This window comes from Amphibalanus amphitrite, unplaced genomic scaffold (genome assembly GCF_019059575.1).
Source record: "Amphibalanus amphitrite isolate SeventyFive unplaced genomic scaffold, NRLGWU_Aamphi_draft 001380F_arrow, whole genome shotgun sequence".
Taxonomy (NCBI): Eukaryota; Metazoa; Arthropoda; class Thecostraca; order Balanomorpha; family Balanidae; genus Amphibalanus; species Amphibalanus amphitrite.
In genome coordinates, this window is record NW_024882873.1 from 78476 (window position 1) to 98218 (window position 19743).

A 19743-nucleotide genomic window follows, 5' to 3' on the forward strand; every position below is an offset into this window, starting at 1 on the left:
ATGTTTAATTTATTTCATGCATTTAAGTTCGTAAAACATTTAAAAATCATGGCTCATTTGGAATGGGTCTGGCCCATGTTAAACCCCATTTCCCACACTTTTTTGGAAAAAATGAAAACTGAATATATAAGTTTAACTTTTATTTTGACACTCCAAAATTCTTCTCTGATCTCGAAACGATCAAAGTTTTGACATATATTTACCAAAAGATAAGAAAATTCATGTTTCAAAGTTATCGATAAACAGTAGAGATGTCGGTTTTCTTGGACTAAAAAAATGGCATCAAACTGAACTTTGGTCTCCGATTTCTCGCAAACGGGTTCGAATTTCGGAAAACCGACTTCAGTCTGGGACATAGGTGGCTCAGCTCTAGTGAAAACCGTTTTGTGGTAAAAAGGTGGCAGTCTACCTTTAACCCGCGCCCTGCTGGGGGGGGGGGGGGTGTTTGAACACCCCCTTGTGGTTTTTCGCGAATATCTCAAAGCCGTTTTTGGTACACCTTATCATACATCAATTCTACACATGTTGTGAAAATTTCAGACCAAGGTCATTCAAGGTCAGGTCACCAGGTCACTTGAAGTGACCTCACCTCATAAAAAGTTTCAATGTCTGTCATAGCTACACCGAGTGACCGATCGCTTTGAAACTTTCAGCGATTGCTAAGAGCAATAGCATGTACAAAATGTATATCTGAGAATTTTGATATCGATGACCTAAGGTCAGGTCAATTTTGCGACCTCCCCATTATAAGTCAATGGGAGAAAATTGAAATGCGCCTCTTTTGGACGAAAGACATTATAAACAGTCCCAAACACCGAATTACAAGTAGTTTAGACACACTGAACATGAAAATGGTGTCCGTGACCCTTGTTTGTGCCCTGAGGTCATCTTAAGTCACGAATGGTATCTAACCGTTTTTCGCAAATAACTTTTGATAGAGGCATGCTAGAGCGATGAAAACGCCTTATATGTGTTCAGCTCGACGATACGGATTGACTGATATGCAACATGACCCTTTCCGGTTGTCCGGACCCTTCGCTCGGCTTGACCTTGACCTGAGGTCAAATTTTCAAGTTGACCTTTCAAGGTCAAGTTATAGTTCATTCAATGCGTCTTGACGAGAGGAACACGATGCCGGTAAGAGTAAGCTCGTACAAGGCTTGGATCAAAAGTTATTGCAGAAAAACTGTTTCCGAAAAAAATCGGCTATTTTTGCAGTTTTTGCCTCCTGCAGGCAAAACCGTTGACGTTAGGTCAAATCTGAGAGAAGTACTCAGAAAGGGCGTTAATAGGGCTATCGAATGCACTTTTCCGCAGCGCTGTAGCTCTATTGGTTCCCGAGTTATGCGTTAGCTTCTTGGAAATTTTTGACATTCGACCTGGAAATCGGCGAAATTTTGCCTTCAATGACCTCTGGTGACCTGACCTTTGACCTGACCAAAAAATTGACCGAAGTGATTTCGTCATTATTTTTTACGCTCTTTCGAACGCCGCCTTCCGCGTATCGCTACGTGGCCCAGGAGCCGAGTTACAAGGGGGGGGGGTGTTCAAACACCCCCCCCCCCCAGCAGGGCGTGGAAATCCAGGACCCCCAGCCGGGCGCGGGCTAACCGAACGGCTGGGTACCAAAGTGCTGGGGTCCCACATGCCTCTTTTTGTCAGCAGCATCGTCATGCAAGTGTCTAGTTATCCTACGTATACCCCGCTTGGACGTCCGCTGTTTGGTATATAGCATCCAGTGGACAGTGTCATGATGTGATTAACATCTCACAAACCATCTTATCCTTCATTTCATCACAATATCCCATGACCGGTTCCGGTTCTGCCCCCTGCCCTGTCGCCCCCCAACTACCGCATGTCTCCAGCCGATTTGATGAACTCCCGTATCCGGTGTTCGATGGCCGGCCGGCGCGGCCGCGGTATCGATACTTGTGTCCTTCGGGCGACGGTAGGTCGATATCCGTCCGGCTGCCGGTCGTCATTACACATTCGGAGCAGAGAGGGCTGGAGCAAGACCGGAAACCCTGAAGTCCGCCGCGCTCGCTGATGCTTCCAGATGCCCCAGACGTTACATATCAAGCTGACACACAAGAGGGCGGTGCAGCAGTCTGCCCTGTGGTCGTTTGCGGGGGTGGGTGCCGGCCAGCTATGCAGTCGACTGTCGTTCGTATCGGCCCACACAGTGCTCTTAATCTCACAGTCTGGCTTTCAATCGCTTGATTGCAAGTTTCAACATTACCAAATCCCGGATACATAGCGCATCGGCGCCAGAAGTAGTTGCGTTGCGTCAATGGCTTCAGCCTGTGCTGTGAGATCCGTCGCAGCGCAACCACGTGGCCACACAAGGCTCGCATTAAATAAACTATTTTTAAAGCCGATTTGAATCGGGGGCTGTGTGTTGATCAGCTTATGTATGGAATCTTTTCGGATTACATCAGCCTGGTGCCGATAGTTTCCTTGGTGGAATTTCTATGGCAAGATCGGATTTCCTCTCCAAGAAAAGCTGACTTATATGTTACATTTATTCGGTCAATGGAAAGGAAATGAGGCTGTTTTTATACAACTTTTGGCTGTTGTAATCAGCAGGATAGGACGGTCGTCTTCAGATTTTGACCGCTAGTTTTGGTCATTCGCAGCCTGGATGGCCGCCTGATGTGTGTTGTATTTGTGGGTTGTGAACGCTGTTTTGTGTGGATGAATGTTGTCATAGTATTAGTAATTATCCGCAGAATTTGCCGCTGTCTACATAACGTTTCTAAATATTTCTACTGAATATGACCAGTACCTAGCGTTTACAGCAATTGGCTGCTGTCGGGGAGTTTTGTTAGCTGTTCTGTCCTCTGTCTGTGAAACATTGCCGCTGTCGGCTGGTTGCGCCAGCAGCATGTAACTTTGTTGTGATATGCCTGCAAACTGACCGTTGTCCTGTGTAAGAGCTGTTACTGACGCCTGCCCTATCCGCAGGGTGTCTGTACGGAGGCGGGCATGTACGCGCTGCGCGAGCGGAGGGTGCACGTCAACCAGGAGGACTTCGAGATGGCCGTGGCCAAGATCATGCAGAAGGACTCGGAGAAGAACATGTCCATCAAGAAGCTGTGGAAGTAGTGGATGGGAGGAGGGACCGACCGTTCCCTGCCGGCGCCCCTGGACCGGCGGGACTCTCTCATACCGACGTCAGCCGTCGATCTGTGTTCGGGCGGTCTTGTAACGCGCTCAGCTGCGACAACATGCTTCTCTATTGTCATCGCTGGATTACAATAAATCACACTGTGTCTAAACTCTGATGTGCCTGGAGAGGACTTTGGGTATCGGAAAATAATTTGGCCAAGCTATACCCCGACACATTTCATCTTTCATCACATTTAGCGTAGCGTTTTAGAGCCATACCTTGAGTCATTTACGGAAGTATGCTCGCTCTGTAGCCGTTAGCTCAACTCTGAGACGATAAGATAAACCACTTTATGGCCAGTGCCTGGGCTCTTGAGTTGGTGCGTGGCATGATCGTACCCTAATGGCCTCGTCCTGCACTTGTCCCCGCCTCTCGAGGATTATTTCATAATGCAACTTGCAGGGGTTACTTTGACTTTGCCTGGTCCCAGAAAGGTATTGTTTGATCGAATGTGAAAGTAAATACGAAGTTTTAAAGCCATAGATTATGTGTGATTTGAAATTCGTTTCCACTGGCGTCCTTTTTATTTATATATTCAGCTCCACGACATAGCTTTTTACATCTTATACTCGTACGATGCAGAACAATAAGCGACGAACATTGAGCGGTTCCCAAGGAGACATGCCGGACCGCCTGGCTATGGCTGCAGCCTGCAAGGGTGCAAAACGGGATAGCACAGAACTTCGTTCGTATTCTTCGTTCTACGTTCTACATCTACGTTAGGCCTGTGGCTGCTTTTATGCTAATGAAGGATAAAGGTGGAACAAACCAGCCGCTGTGAGAGTTAGATTATGAATGTAAGGTTCAGGCATTCCGTAGGGAGTCATGGAGACGAGACGAGTCAGAGTAGTTGCTCCTTGCAGGTCCCTGTGAGATGAAATAGCACGTTATGAGACCGCTTGAAACGGCTGGGTCCTAGAAAAGTCTGTGGAATCTCTGGTCTGGTCTTCTCGGCTCCGGTCCAGTAACCATCTGATCTGCGCCTTTGATTCCCTCCTGGGCTTACTTTCTAGCTAATTTTCCGCTGATATCCCCTCAGTCCGCAGCGATGTGGTCATCTCGCGCCGGTCTGGTCTTCCTTCTGATCTAGTCTCTCCTAGTCTGATATTCCCTAGTCTGATCTCCCTTGGTCTGACCTCCCCCAATCTGATCCCTTACCTTATTCCCCCAGTCTAATTTCCCTCAATATGATCTCCCCTACTGTGATCTCTAGTCTGACCTCTAGTCTGATCTCTAGTCTGATCTCTCCCATAGTCTGCAGAGGTGTGAGTCTCTCGCTCAGTGGCCCAGTCTGATCTCCAGTCTGATCTCTAATCCAGTCTGATCTCCAGTCTGATCTCTCCCAGTCACCCCCCCCCCCCCTCCAGTCTGCAGAGGTGGGCGTCTCGCTCTCTCTGGCTGTGTGGCGCCGGTCTCGGGACGGGGGCGGCCTTTGTCGCTCGCCGGCTCACCTGGATCGATCGGCTCCGGCCGGGACCGCGCCGCCTGCTCCGAGCAACAGGCTGCCGGCGCGGCCAGTGCCGTCAGAGGCGCAGCCCGGCCGCCGGCCTCCGCCGCGCGCCGCGCCGCTCAGCGCGGACAAACGGTGCGGGGATCGTGGTGATGTGGATACCAGGAGAGGAGAGCAGCGGGTGTGATTATTCGGCAGTTAGTGTCGCGGCAAGTGTTGAAGCGCGGTTTTCCGTTCGGCGAGGTCAGTAGGAAAAAAGGCGCAACAAGTTGTCGGTGTGCTCGACCGGTAGGCTGCCGAGATAGGTATGCCTAATGCTTAGCTATCATATGGCCTCAGCGATCATCATAAGCGATTATTCTGGCGGAAAATTAACCCGCGCCCAGATGGGGTCTGCCGAGCAACGCGGTCTGATGGGGGGGGGGCCATTTTGGCCCCCCCCTCAGATCTCGAGAACCACGCAACATAGCGACAAGCGGTAAACGGTGTTGGATAGCCCCAGCGGGGAACTACCTTGTGACCCAATTTCATTGACCTCGGTCAAACCGATGACGTCACAGGTCAGGTCAAAGGTCGAATTTTCACCGTTTACAGGCATTTCAAGAAATGCGTTGTAAAATCGAGTAAAATGCACTTCATTGAAAATCATCGATGGAGAAATGTTCTTCAAACACATATTTTGCTATTTGAGGTCACTGATACCAGGTCAGGTCACAGAGGTCAGGTCACTGGGGGGGTCACAATATGAAAGTGTCGTGTGATACATGTTTTATGGTCCATTTTACATGACAAATGCGATTATGTGGGTCAGACAGACTTTAGGGCCAGCTTAGGTCACGTTTTGGTCAAGGTCAGGTCAAGGTCAGGTCAAATTAGGTCAAATTTCAAAGTTGATATTTTTGCATAAAATGGGTATTGATTCGATGCAGCTCGTCACGGGGAGTTCAATGGTGGTCTCCGTTTTGCGCTACGAGGTCTAGAATTGCTAAAAATTGAGTTCAAAAATTTGACGTCATCAATTTTTAACAGTTTTTTCGCTATAGCTTGGCCAAAAAAAGAGGTATCGATCTAAAATTTGGTATGTATATCGAAGAGCGCAGGGACTATCACATATATTCCGGTTTTTTTCGAAATTCGAAAAATTTTTGGAAATTTTTTGAGTTTTTCTAAAAAAATCAATTTTTTTGATTTTTTGGGGTCAAATTCCCAAAATTTCGAAAATCCGAGATAGCAGTTTTGTAGCGCCGTCTTTTCTCTACACAACCACATAAAGAACTTTAAAATTGCTTGTTAACTGTAGAATTGGTGAACGTTTCAAGATGTCATGTTTTTTGCTCATTTTTGCTCGAACATGACCTCAGTTTGACCTCAATAACTCCTGACCTGAGGTGACCTGTGACTTGAAATTTTGTGTGAAGGTGTCAAATTGATGTCCGGTAAGGTACTTAAAATTTGGCGGCGCTGCGCGCCGCCGTTTTCTCGCTATTTAAGAAAAACCACAGGGGGGGGGCCAAAATGGCCCCCCCCATCAGGGCGCGGGTTAAAGAAGGTGACCGTGTGTGCGTGTAACGTTTAGGGCTGCTGACCGGGATGGATTCATAGCGTGGTCACTTAAGTGATGCCGACCGAAGCCTGATTTGGCACCCGTAGCCGCAGTAGTCGAAGTGTGACGCTTGTGACAGCAAGTGTCGAAGTCGGACGTTCGTTGCTTCAGTGGTCGAAGTCTGATGTTCGTGGCAGCAAATGTCCAAGTCTGACTCGCGCAGGCAGCAGTAGTCGAAGCTCGTGGAAGAAGAAGCCAGAGTAGAATGGAGTGTGACTGTCGGGACGGATAGATGGACTGGAATTATTAGCACCTCGGACTGACATTTCAACGAAAGTTTTGGCAGAGGGCAACAGATGAGGTCAGGTGACATCTCGCGTCATCGTTAGCTCGCCGTCGACGTCAGTGCCCTGACTGATGTGCATCACTGCCGTGATATCAGGTAGTGATTTGGTGATATTTTGGATACGTCCGGACTTAATACTCGACTAAACAGAGAGCCTGGTCTGCCTAAGTTATCTGGATCCGCTTCTTCAGAAAAGGTAAGCTTTGTTTTACCCTCGCCGGACCGAAAGCTTTTCTGCATACCGCGGGGTTAGTGGATTCCCCTAACCGTTTCACCCCTAAATTGATCTAGAGCTGGGGAAAATGAATGTATTTGTCATTGTGAGAAGAAGCGACTGGATTGTACACACTTTTGGGATATCAGGTCAAGCGGTGACCTCTGAGGTCATGTCAAATGTCCCAAAATAATGGGTTTCTGTTCGCAAATAACTTCGCCAAAAATAATCGCAGTGTCGCGATTTTGGCGCCAGTGTTCGTCATGCTCAGGAGCGTCTAATGACATAATTTTTCTGGAAAAGAGTAACTTGGAATTTTGACCTACCTAATATCAAAGTCAGGCCAAGGATGTTAAGGCCACGAAGCTGGTCACAGGTCGCAGGAGGGCACACTAGCTGTTTTCACGACGGGATATCTGGCAAATGTACCTAATTTGACCAAATATGCACCGAATCCCTTTTACAACAAAATCTTTGTATCATGAATTTATTTCAGTGTTTTATCCCGCACCGTGCTGGTGGCCTGAACTTCCCGCCGAGTGGTGGAGGGAGGGGGGGGGGCGCTTTCACGCCCCCCGTCTAGCTCGGCTCCTTGGCCCCGGCCACGTAGCGACACGCGGTAAGCGGCAAACGAAAGAGCGTCAAAATAAGGAAAATAAGGAAGAAATCACTTCAGTCATTTTTGAGGTCAGGTCAAAGGTCAGGTCACCAGAGGTCATCAAAGGCCAAATGTTGTCGATTTCAACAATTTTGAAACAACCGACGGCTAAGTCAGGAACCAATAGAGCTACAGCGCCGCTAAAAGCGCATTCGATAGCTCTTAACCCTATTAGTGGCAGGCTCCTGGCTACCCCTATTAGTGGCAGGGGGGGGGGCTGTTTACGACCCCCCTGATATCTCGAGATCTAACGGGCCGATTTTCAAAATTCAAACGGCATTCGATTTCGCTCAACGTGATCTACATTTCTAAAAAATAAAAGTTAAAAATGTCAATGGGGGGGGGGGGTAGGGGGGGGGGTAAAAACGGACAAATTGCAGATACATTTTAGACTGTTTATCACGGCCAGGTTTCTGAACCAATCTTAACGCAACTTTTGCCGATCGATAGAGAATGAACCAGGAATTCACATGGATCCTAAAAATATGTATTTTCAAAAATCATAGGCGGATACAGATCATTGAGATTGGGGGTACACAAAAAGCATAGTAGATGAGGTTTTTGTTGGTACTGTTTCTAAAAAGGGTGGCAATGGTCTTGTTATGTTACAATTTTCTTATGAGAGAACGACTACAATTGTATTGGTCATGGGCACCTATGTTGGGAGGTAAAACATAACCCCCCCCCCTTTTTGGACGCCTGGATCCGCCTATTATAGCAAAAACGTGTCAAAAGAGGATGCACAATAACTTTGTATATGTTATCACATGATACCTTTCATTCACTGTTCGTAAAACTGGTGCATACAGTTATAATACATCAGCATCGTGATCTTCGCCCAAATGACTCGCTTCACGAATAGGACCCCCCCCCCCAATTCCCAGTGCTCTGGAGCCGCCCCTGGTAAAGTTATGAACTTGAAATTTTCAGGGAATGTGCCCAATTTAGTTTTAGGGAAAAGTCAGAAAACTTCAGCATCGTAGCTTCAGCGGTTTCGGAGATATTCCCGAAAAAAACCTGAGGGGTGGATGAAAACAACCCCCCTGCCAGTAATAGGGTTAAAACGCTATTTCGCTAGTGTGTCCTCAGATTTGACCTCAGGTCAACGGTTTAGCCTACAGAGTCCAGCCTCCAATAACTTTTGACTCAAGAGAGCCACGACATTACTTTTGGCAGCATCGTGTTCCTTTCACCGAGACGCGTCGAATGAACTATAATTTCACATTGAAAGATCATTTTGAAAAATTGACCTCAGGTCAAGGTCATGACCTAACCGGAATGGGTCATATTACATATCAGTCGATCCGTACCTACCGTCGCTCTGAACACATCTGCCGTGTTTTCACTACTCTAGCACCTCTCTGTCAAAAGTTATAGAAAAAAAAACTGCGTAAGACCTTTCATGACCTCAGATGACCTCAGGGGCACACAGGGGATTACAGATGCCATTTTAGGATTCATTGGGCCATCTTTACCCATGAAACGATGTTTGAGAGGGTTTTGAACATCATGCGTCCAAAAGAAGCGCATTTCAAGTTTCTCCCCTTGACTTATACCTAATGGAGAGGTCGCTAAATTGACCTGCCGTTAGGTCACACATATAAAAAAATCCGAGATATACATTTTATACAAACTGTTACCCTAATCAATCACTGAAAGTTTCAAAGTGATCGCTCAGTCGGTGTAACTAGCAGACATGTGCGTGGATCCGAGTGATGGATCTATGATCTCAGTGGATCTCAAAGCAAAGTACAGATTGGGATCTATGATCCCACCGGATCCGGCGTGAAAAATACATCTTGGATCTATGATCTCATATGATCTGACGATAAATTAAGAACATGAATCTATGATCTGAGTGGATCCCACCATGCACCACATTTGAAACCATGTTTTAACCCTCGCACGACCAGGCCATTTCTCATAACACGAACGACCAGGGGGGGGGGGTTGTTACGACCCCCCCCCCCTGGCGTTTCGAAACGGAAGGTCGTAGAGCTTAGCGGAAAAAACCAACGGATTGCTCTCAACGAGATCTCGCGATTGGTGGTATATTTTTTGGTCCTAGGTCAACATTTGACCTACTTTTAACCGGTCAAAGGTCAAATTTTCGGAAAAATAGACTTTTTCAACTTTCGGCGGCGATTGCGGCAAAACGGTGGGAGATATCGACTTGAAATCTTCACTATCGTGTTCCTTGATCAATTCTCTATCGTTTGGTATGTATTTCGTTTCCCTAGCTCTAAAAATGGTGCGTTGGGAGCGCCGGAAGTCGGCAAGGTCACAGTCGGCGGCAGAAATTCGAAAAATCAAAATTTAAATTTTTGAAATCTGATTGTATTTTTGGATTTGGGAGGTCCATTTGCTCCCTATAGAAGCTAATATTGCTGCATATTCCCATTGAGGTGACAAGAATTAGCAAAATAGTGATTCGGGCGCTTTTCAAAAATAGTACCGGACGCTGTTCCTCTTGTGACGTCATAGCTCCGTGACCTGACCTGACCCGGTCAAATTTCTTATACCATATGATAGCCAATACTTGCCCCAACATGCATGGGAAGTTTCATCACGATCCATCAACCGATGCACAGTGGCCCTTTTTCAGAATTAGCACGCATAAATTCAAAATATTTTTTCTCTTCTTTTGAGTAAAAAGCAGTCTAATCGTGTGCAAAACATTCCAAACTATCCGATGGTGCTATTTTTACCTCCTAAAAAATAATTACCTTTGGTAAAACTGACCGCAAAATCGAAGTTTGTCGAGAGGCGTGCGGACACCACCGGCGGACCCTAAAAGGTAGGGTGAGATGAACATCAATTTGTAAGACTTTCGATGAGAAAATATTAAAAATTAGTGGCATGGCTGTGAAGCTGAGTTTACGTAGAAGCCCTAGAAACCACTATTTTCATTGTATAAACTTAAATAGACCACTTTTGCCGAATATTGTGGACACAGTAACAGGACAATTGTTAACTGGAGATGGTGGCATACATATGAAGCTTTATGTTAAGTAGCACACTCTGGAACATGTCGTATTATACATCGTTCGAATCGCCGATCTCTTCTGACCATGTCCTCCAAAGGGCATCGCGCCATTTTGCGCCATTTTGCTTCTACGGTGGATAACGTGAGCCAGTTCAGTCCGCGAGCGGCTGTGACTCCTGTTCGATACGACTAAGCTCATTGACCTGGCTCGAAGCTGGTGTCACCTGGTGTGCGACTAAATGTGGCTTGACTTTTGCCATAAGATGTGCTAATTGAAATGTCATGTAGGCATAACGCTGTGCCCAAGAAAAACTGTCCGATTTCTTGTCGCGTTTGATGTCCAAGCCGCACAAGTCCCGTGGTCGGCTTAAAATCTAACGTCAAAAGCGCCTATGTGTTTGTATTGTTTGCGTCGCGCTGACCTTAGTTGCTGCCCGGCCGGGGCCGACTAACGGTGGCCTGCAACAGCTGTAGATGCGGTCACGTGACGCCCTGGGGCGTCCTGGCGGTCAGTGCAGCGCGGTCGGCTGGCGGGCTCGCCACACTTGCGTTCGGAGCGGCCTGGGCCGGCGGGCGAGCCGTGCGAACTTGCGCCAATTCTTGGGCCGAGCGGCCTGTCGCTGTTGGGCCGAATCTCCTTGGGCAGTTCGTTTCTTTTCTTCTCTTTGCATTGGCAGGGAATACGTCCTTGATCACGTGGTGATGTCTTGCACCACTTTCAGACTAATGCGGGAATTAATGCGTGCTAATTCTGAAAAAGGGCCACTGTGCGATGTCCGTACCACCGGCAGGAAACCTCGGGCGTTGGCCCTCAGTTTGTGAAAATCCGGCCGGAGGCTGTACCTCTTATGACGTCATAACTCCGTGACCTGACATGACCCGATCAATTTTTTTTTTCGGCAAAAGATGCGCAAAGGCTGCCCCAGAGAGTATTGAAAATTTCAGCCCGCTACGACAAGCCGTTTAGCGTGCACTTCGAAAAAACCTCAGGGGGGGGGGGGGTTGATACAACCCCCCCCTAGGCGTTCTAGGGTTAAAGGGTTTCTAAGCCAAGAAGTGACACAAAACTATAGATTATGACGTGCGATCACATAAAATCACTTAAACAGAACGTTTGTGAGTTGAAACAAGTGCTTTTTTGGGATATATATGTTGACAAAAAATAAGTGAGGATCTATGATCTCACTGGATCTCAAGCAAAAAATGAGACTCGGATCTGTGATCCCTACGGATCTCTCGATAAATTACAGAGCTGGATCTATGATCCCGCCGGATCCGAGATCAGGATCCGTGGGATCAGATCCCAGATCTATTTTCTCGGATCCATGCACATGTCTGGTAACTAGCTACAGCGAGCCTTCGGACTTTTTCTGAGGTAAGGTCACTTGACGGGATCCATGGTGACCTGACCTTGAATGACCGAGGGCTGAAATTTTCACATGTGCGGAAAAGATGTAGGACCAGGTACATCAAAAAAAGGCGCAGATCATATCAAATCATACCAAAAAAAAGAAGAAAACGCAGCCGTTTTTTAGATATTCGCGAAAAAAAACCTGAGGGGGAGGGGGGGGGGGGTAAAAACGCACGTCGCAGTTTAATAGAAAATAATGTCTGATAGTTTGAAAAACGAGGTATACAGTACAAGGTATATGTATATGTATATGTATAGGTAAGCATATGTATGTATAAGCATATGTATCTTGTCCAGAGGATAGCGACCTTAAACAGAATCGAACAAAACCGATTGGAAACAATAAAAGATATTCCGAGCCTAATGAAGTGCTCAATGCTCATAGTTCAAGGGTAAAATCGATGTCATGCTCAAAATTGGCCTCGAACTTTGCAATGTTTCTTGCCCCATCCTAACCGGATTTATGTGTATACCGGACGATTCGTGGCTTATGCAACAATGCAAGTCTACGTTAACCCGCGCGGGGCTGGGGTCTCCAGCCGAACGCGCGGGGCTGGGGGGGGGGGGTAAATTTTACCCCCCCTGTTATCTCCCGAACTAATGGTCCGATTTGGAAAATTCAAACGCCAATCGAAAGCTCTCATCACGAACTACTAAAAACATGTACTTAATTTAAAGTTTGAGGTCAAGGTCAAGGTCAGGTCAAGGGTACAAATTGCAAGTTTCTACAGTATCGGCCTTGCACCGTAGTTGCCGAAGAATGGAGTCATGGACTGAGACTGATCGCCCAAAACGTGTTCTTAGGCTACCAAGACAATATTCGTTGCATACAATATCATTCAGAGGTCAAGGTCAAGGTCAGGTCAGGTCAGGTCAGGTCACCAAAAAACAAAATTTTGAAAAGGGCATGTGCGACACATGTTTTATGGGTCATTTTACTCATAGAATTCAATAGGCACACTCAATAAGTGATATGGACCACCTCTGGATGAATTTCAGGTCGAGGTCAGGTCAAGGTCAGGTCAAGTGAGGTCAAATTTTGAAGTTGGTTGTTAAGGCCTAAAAAGGTGTCTATCTGATGCAGTTTTTCACGGCGAATCGAATGGTGCTATTTTTGTTTCCGTACGAGGTCTAGAACTTCCAAAAAAGTCATTTTTCAAAAATTTTGTGTGTCGTGACGTCATAAAATTTTGAATAACTCCCACATTTTTGAACCGATTCTTCTAAAATTTGGTATGTAGGTGCAAATAGACCACTTCTCTGACATATATTCCGGTGTTTTCGATAGACTCAAAATTTTGGATTTTATAATGATTTTCCCAAAAAAAAAATCAGTTTTTTGAAAAACTTTAGGCCAAAATCCAAAATTTTCAAAAAACCTAGATAGCCATTTGATAGACAAAGTAAAATTACGTATAACCTTTTTTGTTACGTCTTGATTCCTTTAAAAATGAAGATGTTAGCGGCGTTTGAACTTTTGCCGTTTTTTAGGCGAAAATGGCGAACATGACGTCACTAAAACGTCAATTTCTCAAAAATTTTCCGACGGATTTCGCTCAAATTTTCAGGGAACGTGTCAAATTGATGTAAGAAAAGGTACTGAAAGTTTGGCGGCGCTGCGCGCCGCCGTTTTTGAGATATCGCAAAAATTCGCGAGGGGGGGGGGGGGTAAAATTTACCCCCCCAGCCCCGCGCGGGTTAACCCAAGGTCAAAGTAATACAATTGGGCATCCTTGTTATTTAATGGATTCAAATAAGTCATTATAAGTCAGAAAACGATAAATGCAACATTCGTCATCAGCGATCACGAATGCATCATAGGACAAGAACTTCATGTGTCAAGCTTCATCCAAAGTCTTCCAGCATGATTTAAGGTTATATGAGATCGACATGAAGCTTGACCGTTTCCAAAGAAAAGGCATACCTACGAGGGGGTACCCAAAAGAAACGGGAATTGTTTCATATCTGTTTATTCACTGATCCCTACACATCGTCACTCATGTCATTCTTAAAGTACTCTCCCTGCGAGACAATGCAACTATGCAGACGCGTTTTCCAGCTCTCAAGGCAGCTCTGGAGCTCTTGCAAGGTGATACCTTGCAGAGCCATCGTCGTTTTTGCTTTTACCTTATCAAAGTCGTCGAAATGGTTTCCCTTGAGGTCTTTTTCATTCTGGGGACCAGGAAAAGGTCACAGGGTGCCAAATCCGGTGAATAGGGAGGGTGGATCCGTGGGGTCATGCATTTTTTGTCCAAAATTGTCTGACACTCAAGGCGGTGTGCGCTGGCACACTGTCGCGATGAAATCACCACTCCCCGCTTCGCCACCTGTCGGGGAGTTTTCGTCTCACCGTGTTTCACACACGCCGCAGAACGTCCAAGTAAAACGTCTGATTGGCAGTTTGACCAGGGAGGAACAATTTCCTTTTGCACACTTCCCTTTGCATCGAAAAAAACAAATCAGCATTGTCTTGACATTTGACTTCACTTGGCAAGCTTTTTTTGGGGCGCTTTTGGGATAACATTTGACCACTTTTGAAGTGCGAAAATCATTCATAAACCCGCGTCTTGCTCACGGTAGCATATTTGTATGCTACTTGAAGCATTGTAACCGTTTCAGTCGCGGACTTCCCCAGCTCAGGAAACAAAATTTCACAGATGCGCGTTGTTGCTCAGTTCCGCTATGCATAAAAAACGACGGGTCGGGCGGGAAAGCTTCAATAAATACGTGCGCCAAACGGCCGCGCCTCTTTATTTCGTCACCTCACGGTGCAGACTAAGTCCCAGGGGCCAGACTGGCTTGCCCCTAGCAGGGCAATGCCGAGCTACCACTGGCTTGGCCTACAGAGAACGATTCCCGTTACTTTTGGGTACCCCCTCGTCTTTCATAATGAACGTTATTTTTAAAACGCGAAGTTGAAGGTGTTCGTAAATAATTAAACCATAAATTTTGTATTTACCTTATTGCAAATTTCTTGGAATTTCTGTTGATGTAATTAAAACTGCCACAGTTCACCAAACTTCCCTTTTGTGCGGACATGAAATGCCTCCCCCTACAACACGGGTCAGCCCTTTTTCACGTAGGCGTTTTGGGTGGTCGTGGGAAACGGCTCACTGAAGCACACGGCTGTCCACCGTAAGATTCGGGGACACTTTTAAAAGAAACACAATGTCCGCTCTAAAATGATCACAGGCTTGTGAACAGATTCCAGAATGTCACGGTTGACTACAGGGAACAAAACGCACGAAAGGTTATGTTTTGGGCTGCCGTGGTCGACGGGAGTGTCTTCGTCCACTGGTTCGCTTCTGGCTTATCAGTGACCGGGCCAGCTTATCTGAGGCTGCTCAGTGCTCAAGGAAGAATTCTGGCCTCATGTGCCTGGCGGGGTTCAAAGACAAGGCTGCTGGTTTCAGCAGGACGGCGCTGAAGTGACAACGGCGGCTGGGCGCCAGTGGTTGGATGGCAACTTTGACAGACGAGTGATCAGCCGTCTCACTGAGCGGCCATGGCCAGCTTGGAGCCCTGATCTCTCGCCGATGTACTTCTGATTTTGGACAGTCGTCTTGGAGGCCCCAAGCAGGGACCCTTCCAGTGACCCTCATAGCGCTACAGATCACAGTGGAGAGGTTTGCTGCAATGCTGTGCGCGGAGGATGTGAAGCGCGTGGTGCACCATTTGCGTCCGCGGGCCGAATGTGTGTCCGAAAGCGAGGCGACACAGTTAAAAATCGATTAACCCTCGCATGTGTGCGGCGTTTGCCAGCTTCTAATGTGTAGGGGGGGGGGGTCGGTTGGACCCCCCCCCCTTGCCGTTTGGCCCCTGATCGAGCTAGAGCTTCGCGGAAAAAACGAGCGTGTTGCCCGTGACGAGAGGAAGCCGATGATACCCAATTTTAAGGTCCTAGGTCATTGGTTGACCTTCCAGGTCAGGTCAATGACCCAAAGTCGGGAAAATCGGGACCTGTTAGAAAGTCGTAAAGTGTGGCTGCTAAGGGGTTTTTCGGGGTGCTGATCACGAATATCGTGTTAGTTTTGATCACAGATGATGTCTTGAAGCATTTAGACCAGGTCGGGTCAGGTCAGGTCAGGTCAACCAATAGGCGTCGTGACGGGTATTCGTAATACGTGTCAATCGCCTCTGACAGCTTCGTAACATGTTACGAAGTCACCAAAACTACTACGTAAATGTTCAAATGGTTGCTAAATTCGAATTCAGCTCCAAAAACTAGCCTAGAAACATGTAAAACTCGAAAAAGTGACCCGAGGTCACCCGAGGTCACCAAAGGTCAATGACCTGACCTGACCTTCAGGTGACCTTGACACACACGGGAGTAACATCAAATCACATGTTTGAACGTTTGAAACCACGAAAAGCTTGCAAACACGCGGCTAGTGCGAGCCGACATACGCGAAATCGCGATTCCGGCCAAACATGGTCTCGGAAAAGAGGTGACAGGTCAAAGGTCATTTGGGTCAGGGTCATGAAATTTTCAGGGTACGTGTCAAATTGATCAATGCGAGGGTACTGAAAGTTTCGTCGCGATCGGCCGCTTTTTACGCGAGTTATTCGCGAAAAACCATGGGGGGGGGGGGGTCCATCCGACCCCCCCCCTACACATGCGAGGGTTAAGGGTACCTAAATGCGAGTCATGTGTACATAATTTCCCATGATTTGTTATTTCATTCGGGTATTGACAATAACTTTGTGATGTATATCACCTGAGCTATGGCTATTTTAAAAGTAACATTCATTGTGAAAGACCCTATCATTAAACGCTCCGTGACACACACCCACACACACAAAACGTTTGTAACAAACTTTGCACTATCTTGGCTGAATGACCATTTTTCTGACGTTATATCTTTGCAAAAAGAAGGGTTTCGGAATCTTCGACCGGACTTCTGAGGTCACCTGATGATCTGAGGAATATCATGCAAGATGCCAGTGTCTAACGTTATGTTCTGTTAAGCACGTCGCGGTACTTGTCTGCGAGTTAACCCTTCAGTTCTGCAGGCTTTGATGGTATTACCAGTGGTCGATGCCGTGACTGGAATGACCAATTTATAGAAGCTCCCGTCAGACTTTTAACAGAAGCTACCGTCTCTTGCAGAGACCCATTGATTGTTTGTTTTCCTTAGACGTCAGAGAAAGTCAAATGGACAATGCGAACATACGAGCAGGCTGTAGGCATAGGTGACTCAATGTGAACGAATAGGCGACCGTGACCGAAAGCATCGTGTGGAGCGTGCTCTGTTCTTACTCCACGAGGTGATGGAACTCTTCTGTCCCCCGCAGGGAGCAGCACCGGTGACCACCAGGTCGCGGTGAGCTCAGTGCACCACAATGAACGCCAGTGAGTCAGCTAACGGCACCCAACCAGCCGCCGACCTACCGAGCCTGCCGCCGCAGCTGGAGCTCAACATCAGTGACGGCAGGACGGACAACGGGCAGTGTAAGTCGCAGTACCTGCCCGGGGGACTGTCTGTTTTTATATACCCAGGGCTGTAGTGGGGATGCGCCTGCTGTAGCAAGCGCACCGCCACAGTGCGCAGCATGCACAAGCTGGTGTACCCAAAAATGTTGTTAATGTACCCGAGGTACGCAAGCACTGTAGCTGCACCCTGCTGTTGTACGGCTACATCATTGCATGAGAATGCCCCTAGATATATAATTGTGTATGTTGCATTTGTTTATCTAGCAGACAACATATACTATCGGGCCACTCTTCTGCAGTTATTTGCTCGATTCCAAAACTACACGCTAGCGTATGAAAAGTTTATTATGCCACTGCAATGTTTTCCAACACCGATAAAACTGGAGATTGCCTTTATCCACCGCTTGTTGTTAACTTTAATGAGCGCAAGCGCTATGTGATGGGTGATTATGCATAGCGCTTGCTCACATTGAAAGTGTGCAACATCAAATGTTTGCTCACATTTAATTTTGCTCACATCACAGTTTGCCCCACAGTGAAGCTAAATATTTCTTGCTCCCAACCAATATACAAGGGTGAGCTTCTTATAATCAGCTTTTGATACGGTGATCATCGTTTTTTATTCACATAAGGCATGCGATGAACTGTGTAGTGTGTAATGAGACCCATATGGATAATAGATGGAACGGGATATGTAAGGAATGTCCGATGAATTCATAAGATATCATTTAAGCATCTACAATAAATAAGTTTCGCGTCTCAAGGTTATGAAACGTGAAACATCCCGTGAATTGTTTCTCACTGATTGAATGGCTCCAAACTTTAACCCTCGCCGGCCGAGGGGGGTGGGTGCCACCCCCCCCCCCCCATAGTGTTTTTCGCGATAGCTCCGAACACGCTGGCGATAAAGAGCTGAAACTTGGCATACCTGACCTTTGATTCAAGCCGGACCTTCTGACACCAACCACATTTTCGGGTCAGGTCAGGTCACTGACCTATGACGTCATAAGTGAACCTCTGCACGGTCTTCAGATGTCGCAACTTCGCAACGCTCTCACTGCCAGAGGTGCTTTCACAGGGATATCAAACTTTCAGGATATAAAATCCATTACGAGTCTCATAACTTGTATATCTCGGATTTTTTCTAAAGGTCATACGAGGTCAGGTCATTTTCGTGACCTCACCATTATAAATCAATGGGGAAAAATGAAAACTGCTATTCTGGCGCCGGGAACAATACGATCTCCCAACTATCTCAAGCATACAGAATAAGATATGATGCACTCCTTGCAAGGTTACATGCGTCACTTTTGCTTTGTTGACCTTGCGTGGCGTCATTTATGACGTCATTAGGGTCATATTAGTTTTTCGTCGATAACTCCCGATCAAATTGAGCTAGCGAGTCGCGAAAGCCACCAATGGGCTCAGGAAGACCTGCCGAATCGAATGATACGAGACATGACCTCCTTCGATAAACTTCGTGACCTGGGGGCGCTGACCTGACCGTGACTAGAGGTGGCAAAAGATGAAAATTTTGGGAACCAGACTCGAACCAGACCCGGCTGGACATTTCTGGAACCAGTCGGACCCGGTCTTAGTTGGAATCGGAACCATTTGGACCCGTTCCCCAAAAGTCAATTGATACAAACTACTTGTAGGTGTCATTAGTTGCATCATGTAAAACAGCCTATTTCCCTCTGGGAATACTCATGAGCTACTGTGTGCAAAGAAAAATTCACTTCATATTTTGCAAATAATGTGTAGTGTGCCAGGTGTATGTTTATGGTAGGACCCGGTTGGCCCCGTCATAAAATTTCTAGGAACCGGTCTGGACCCATATGGGTCCAGACTGGTTCTTTGGACCGGGTCCTCGGGTCCACGTTTTGCCACCTCTAACCGTGACTTGATGTCAACACCCTGAGTTGACCTCACTCAAACCAAAAGTATATCATTTGACGCGCCTGAGCAAGGTGAACACGATGCTGCCAAAATCGCGGCTCTGCGGCCGTTTTTACGACGTTATTCACCAAAAACAGAACCGTATCTTGTGGCACTTGACCTGACCTCAGAGGTCACCGGTTGCCTTATGACCTTAAAATCGGACATCAATATCTGCGTCTCGTAACGACGCACACGCTCGTTTTTTCCGCGACGCGCTAGCTCCACCAGGGGCGAAACGGCGAGCGGGGAGGGGGGGTCGTACCCGCACCCCCCCCCCCCACTCGGCCGGCGCGTATGTAGAAAACCAATAGGTCCGACGAGGGTTAACCCGCGCCCCACTGGCAGAGGGCTATTCATAGCCCCCCTCCCGTTTTTCTGCTATAACTTCCAAACCGCTTGACGTATCGACGTAAAACTTTCAGTACCTTCGACTGCATTAATTTGACACCTTGTGTCAAAATTATGAACTTCGTAGCTACCATAGGTCGGCCGGAAATGACGTAAGAGTGACGTCATGTTATGTAGAAACCCAATAGGTCCGGCGAGGGTTAACCCGCGCCCCACTGGGAGGGGGCTATTCATAGCCCCTCC

At 47.1% G+C, this 19743-nt stretch overlaps 1 protein-coding gene across 2 annotated transcripts in view; it reads left to right on the forward strand.

The window, feature by feature from the left end:
• The window catches only part of LOC122372637 (26S proteasome regulatory subunit 8), a 34533-nt gene extending 31255 nt beyond the window's left edge, over nt 1-3278 (forward strand). For both annotated transcript variants that reach the window (XM_043350101.1, XM_043350102.1), the window contains exon 8: nt 2965-3278. In XM_043350101.1, the coding sequence (XP_043206036.1) occupies nt 2965-3105 (141 nt within the window). In that variant the 3' untranslated portion in view covers nt 3106-3278. The remainder of the gene's footprint in view (nt 1-2964) is intronic.
• The last annotated feature ends 16465 nt before the right edge of the window (nt 3279-19743 follow it).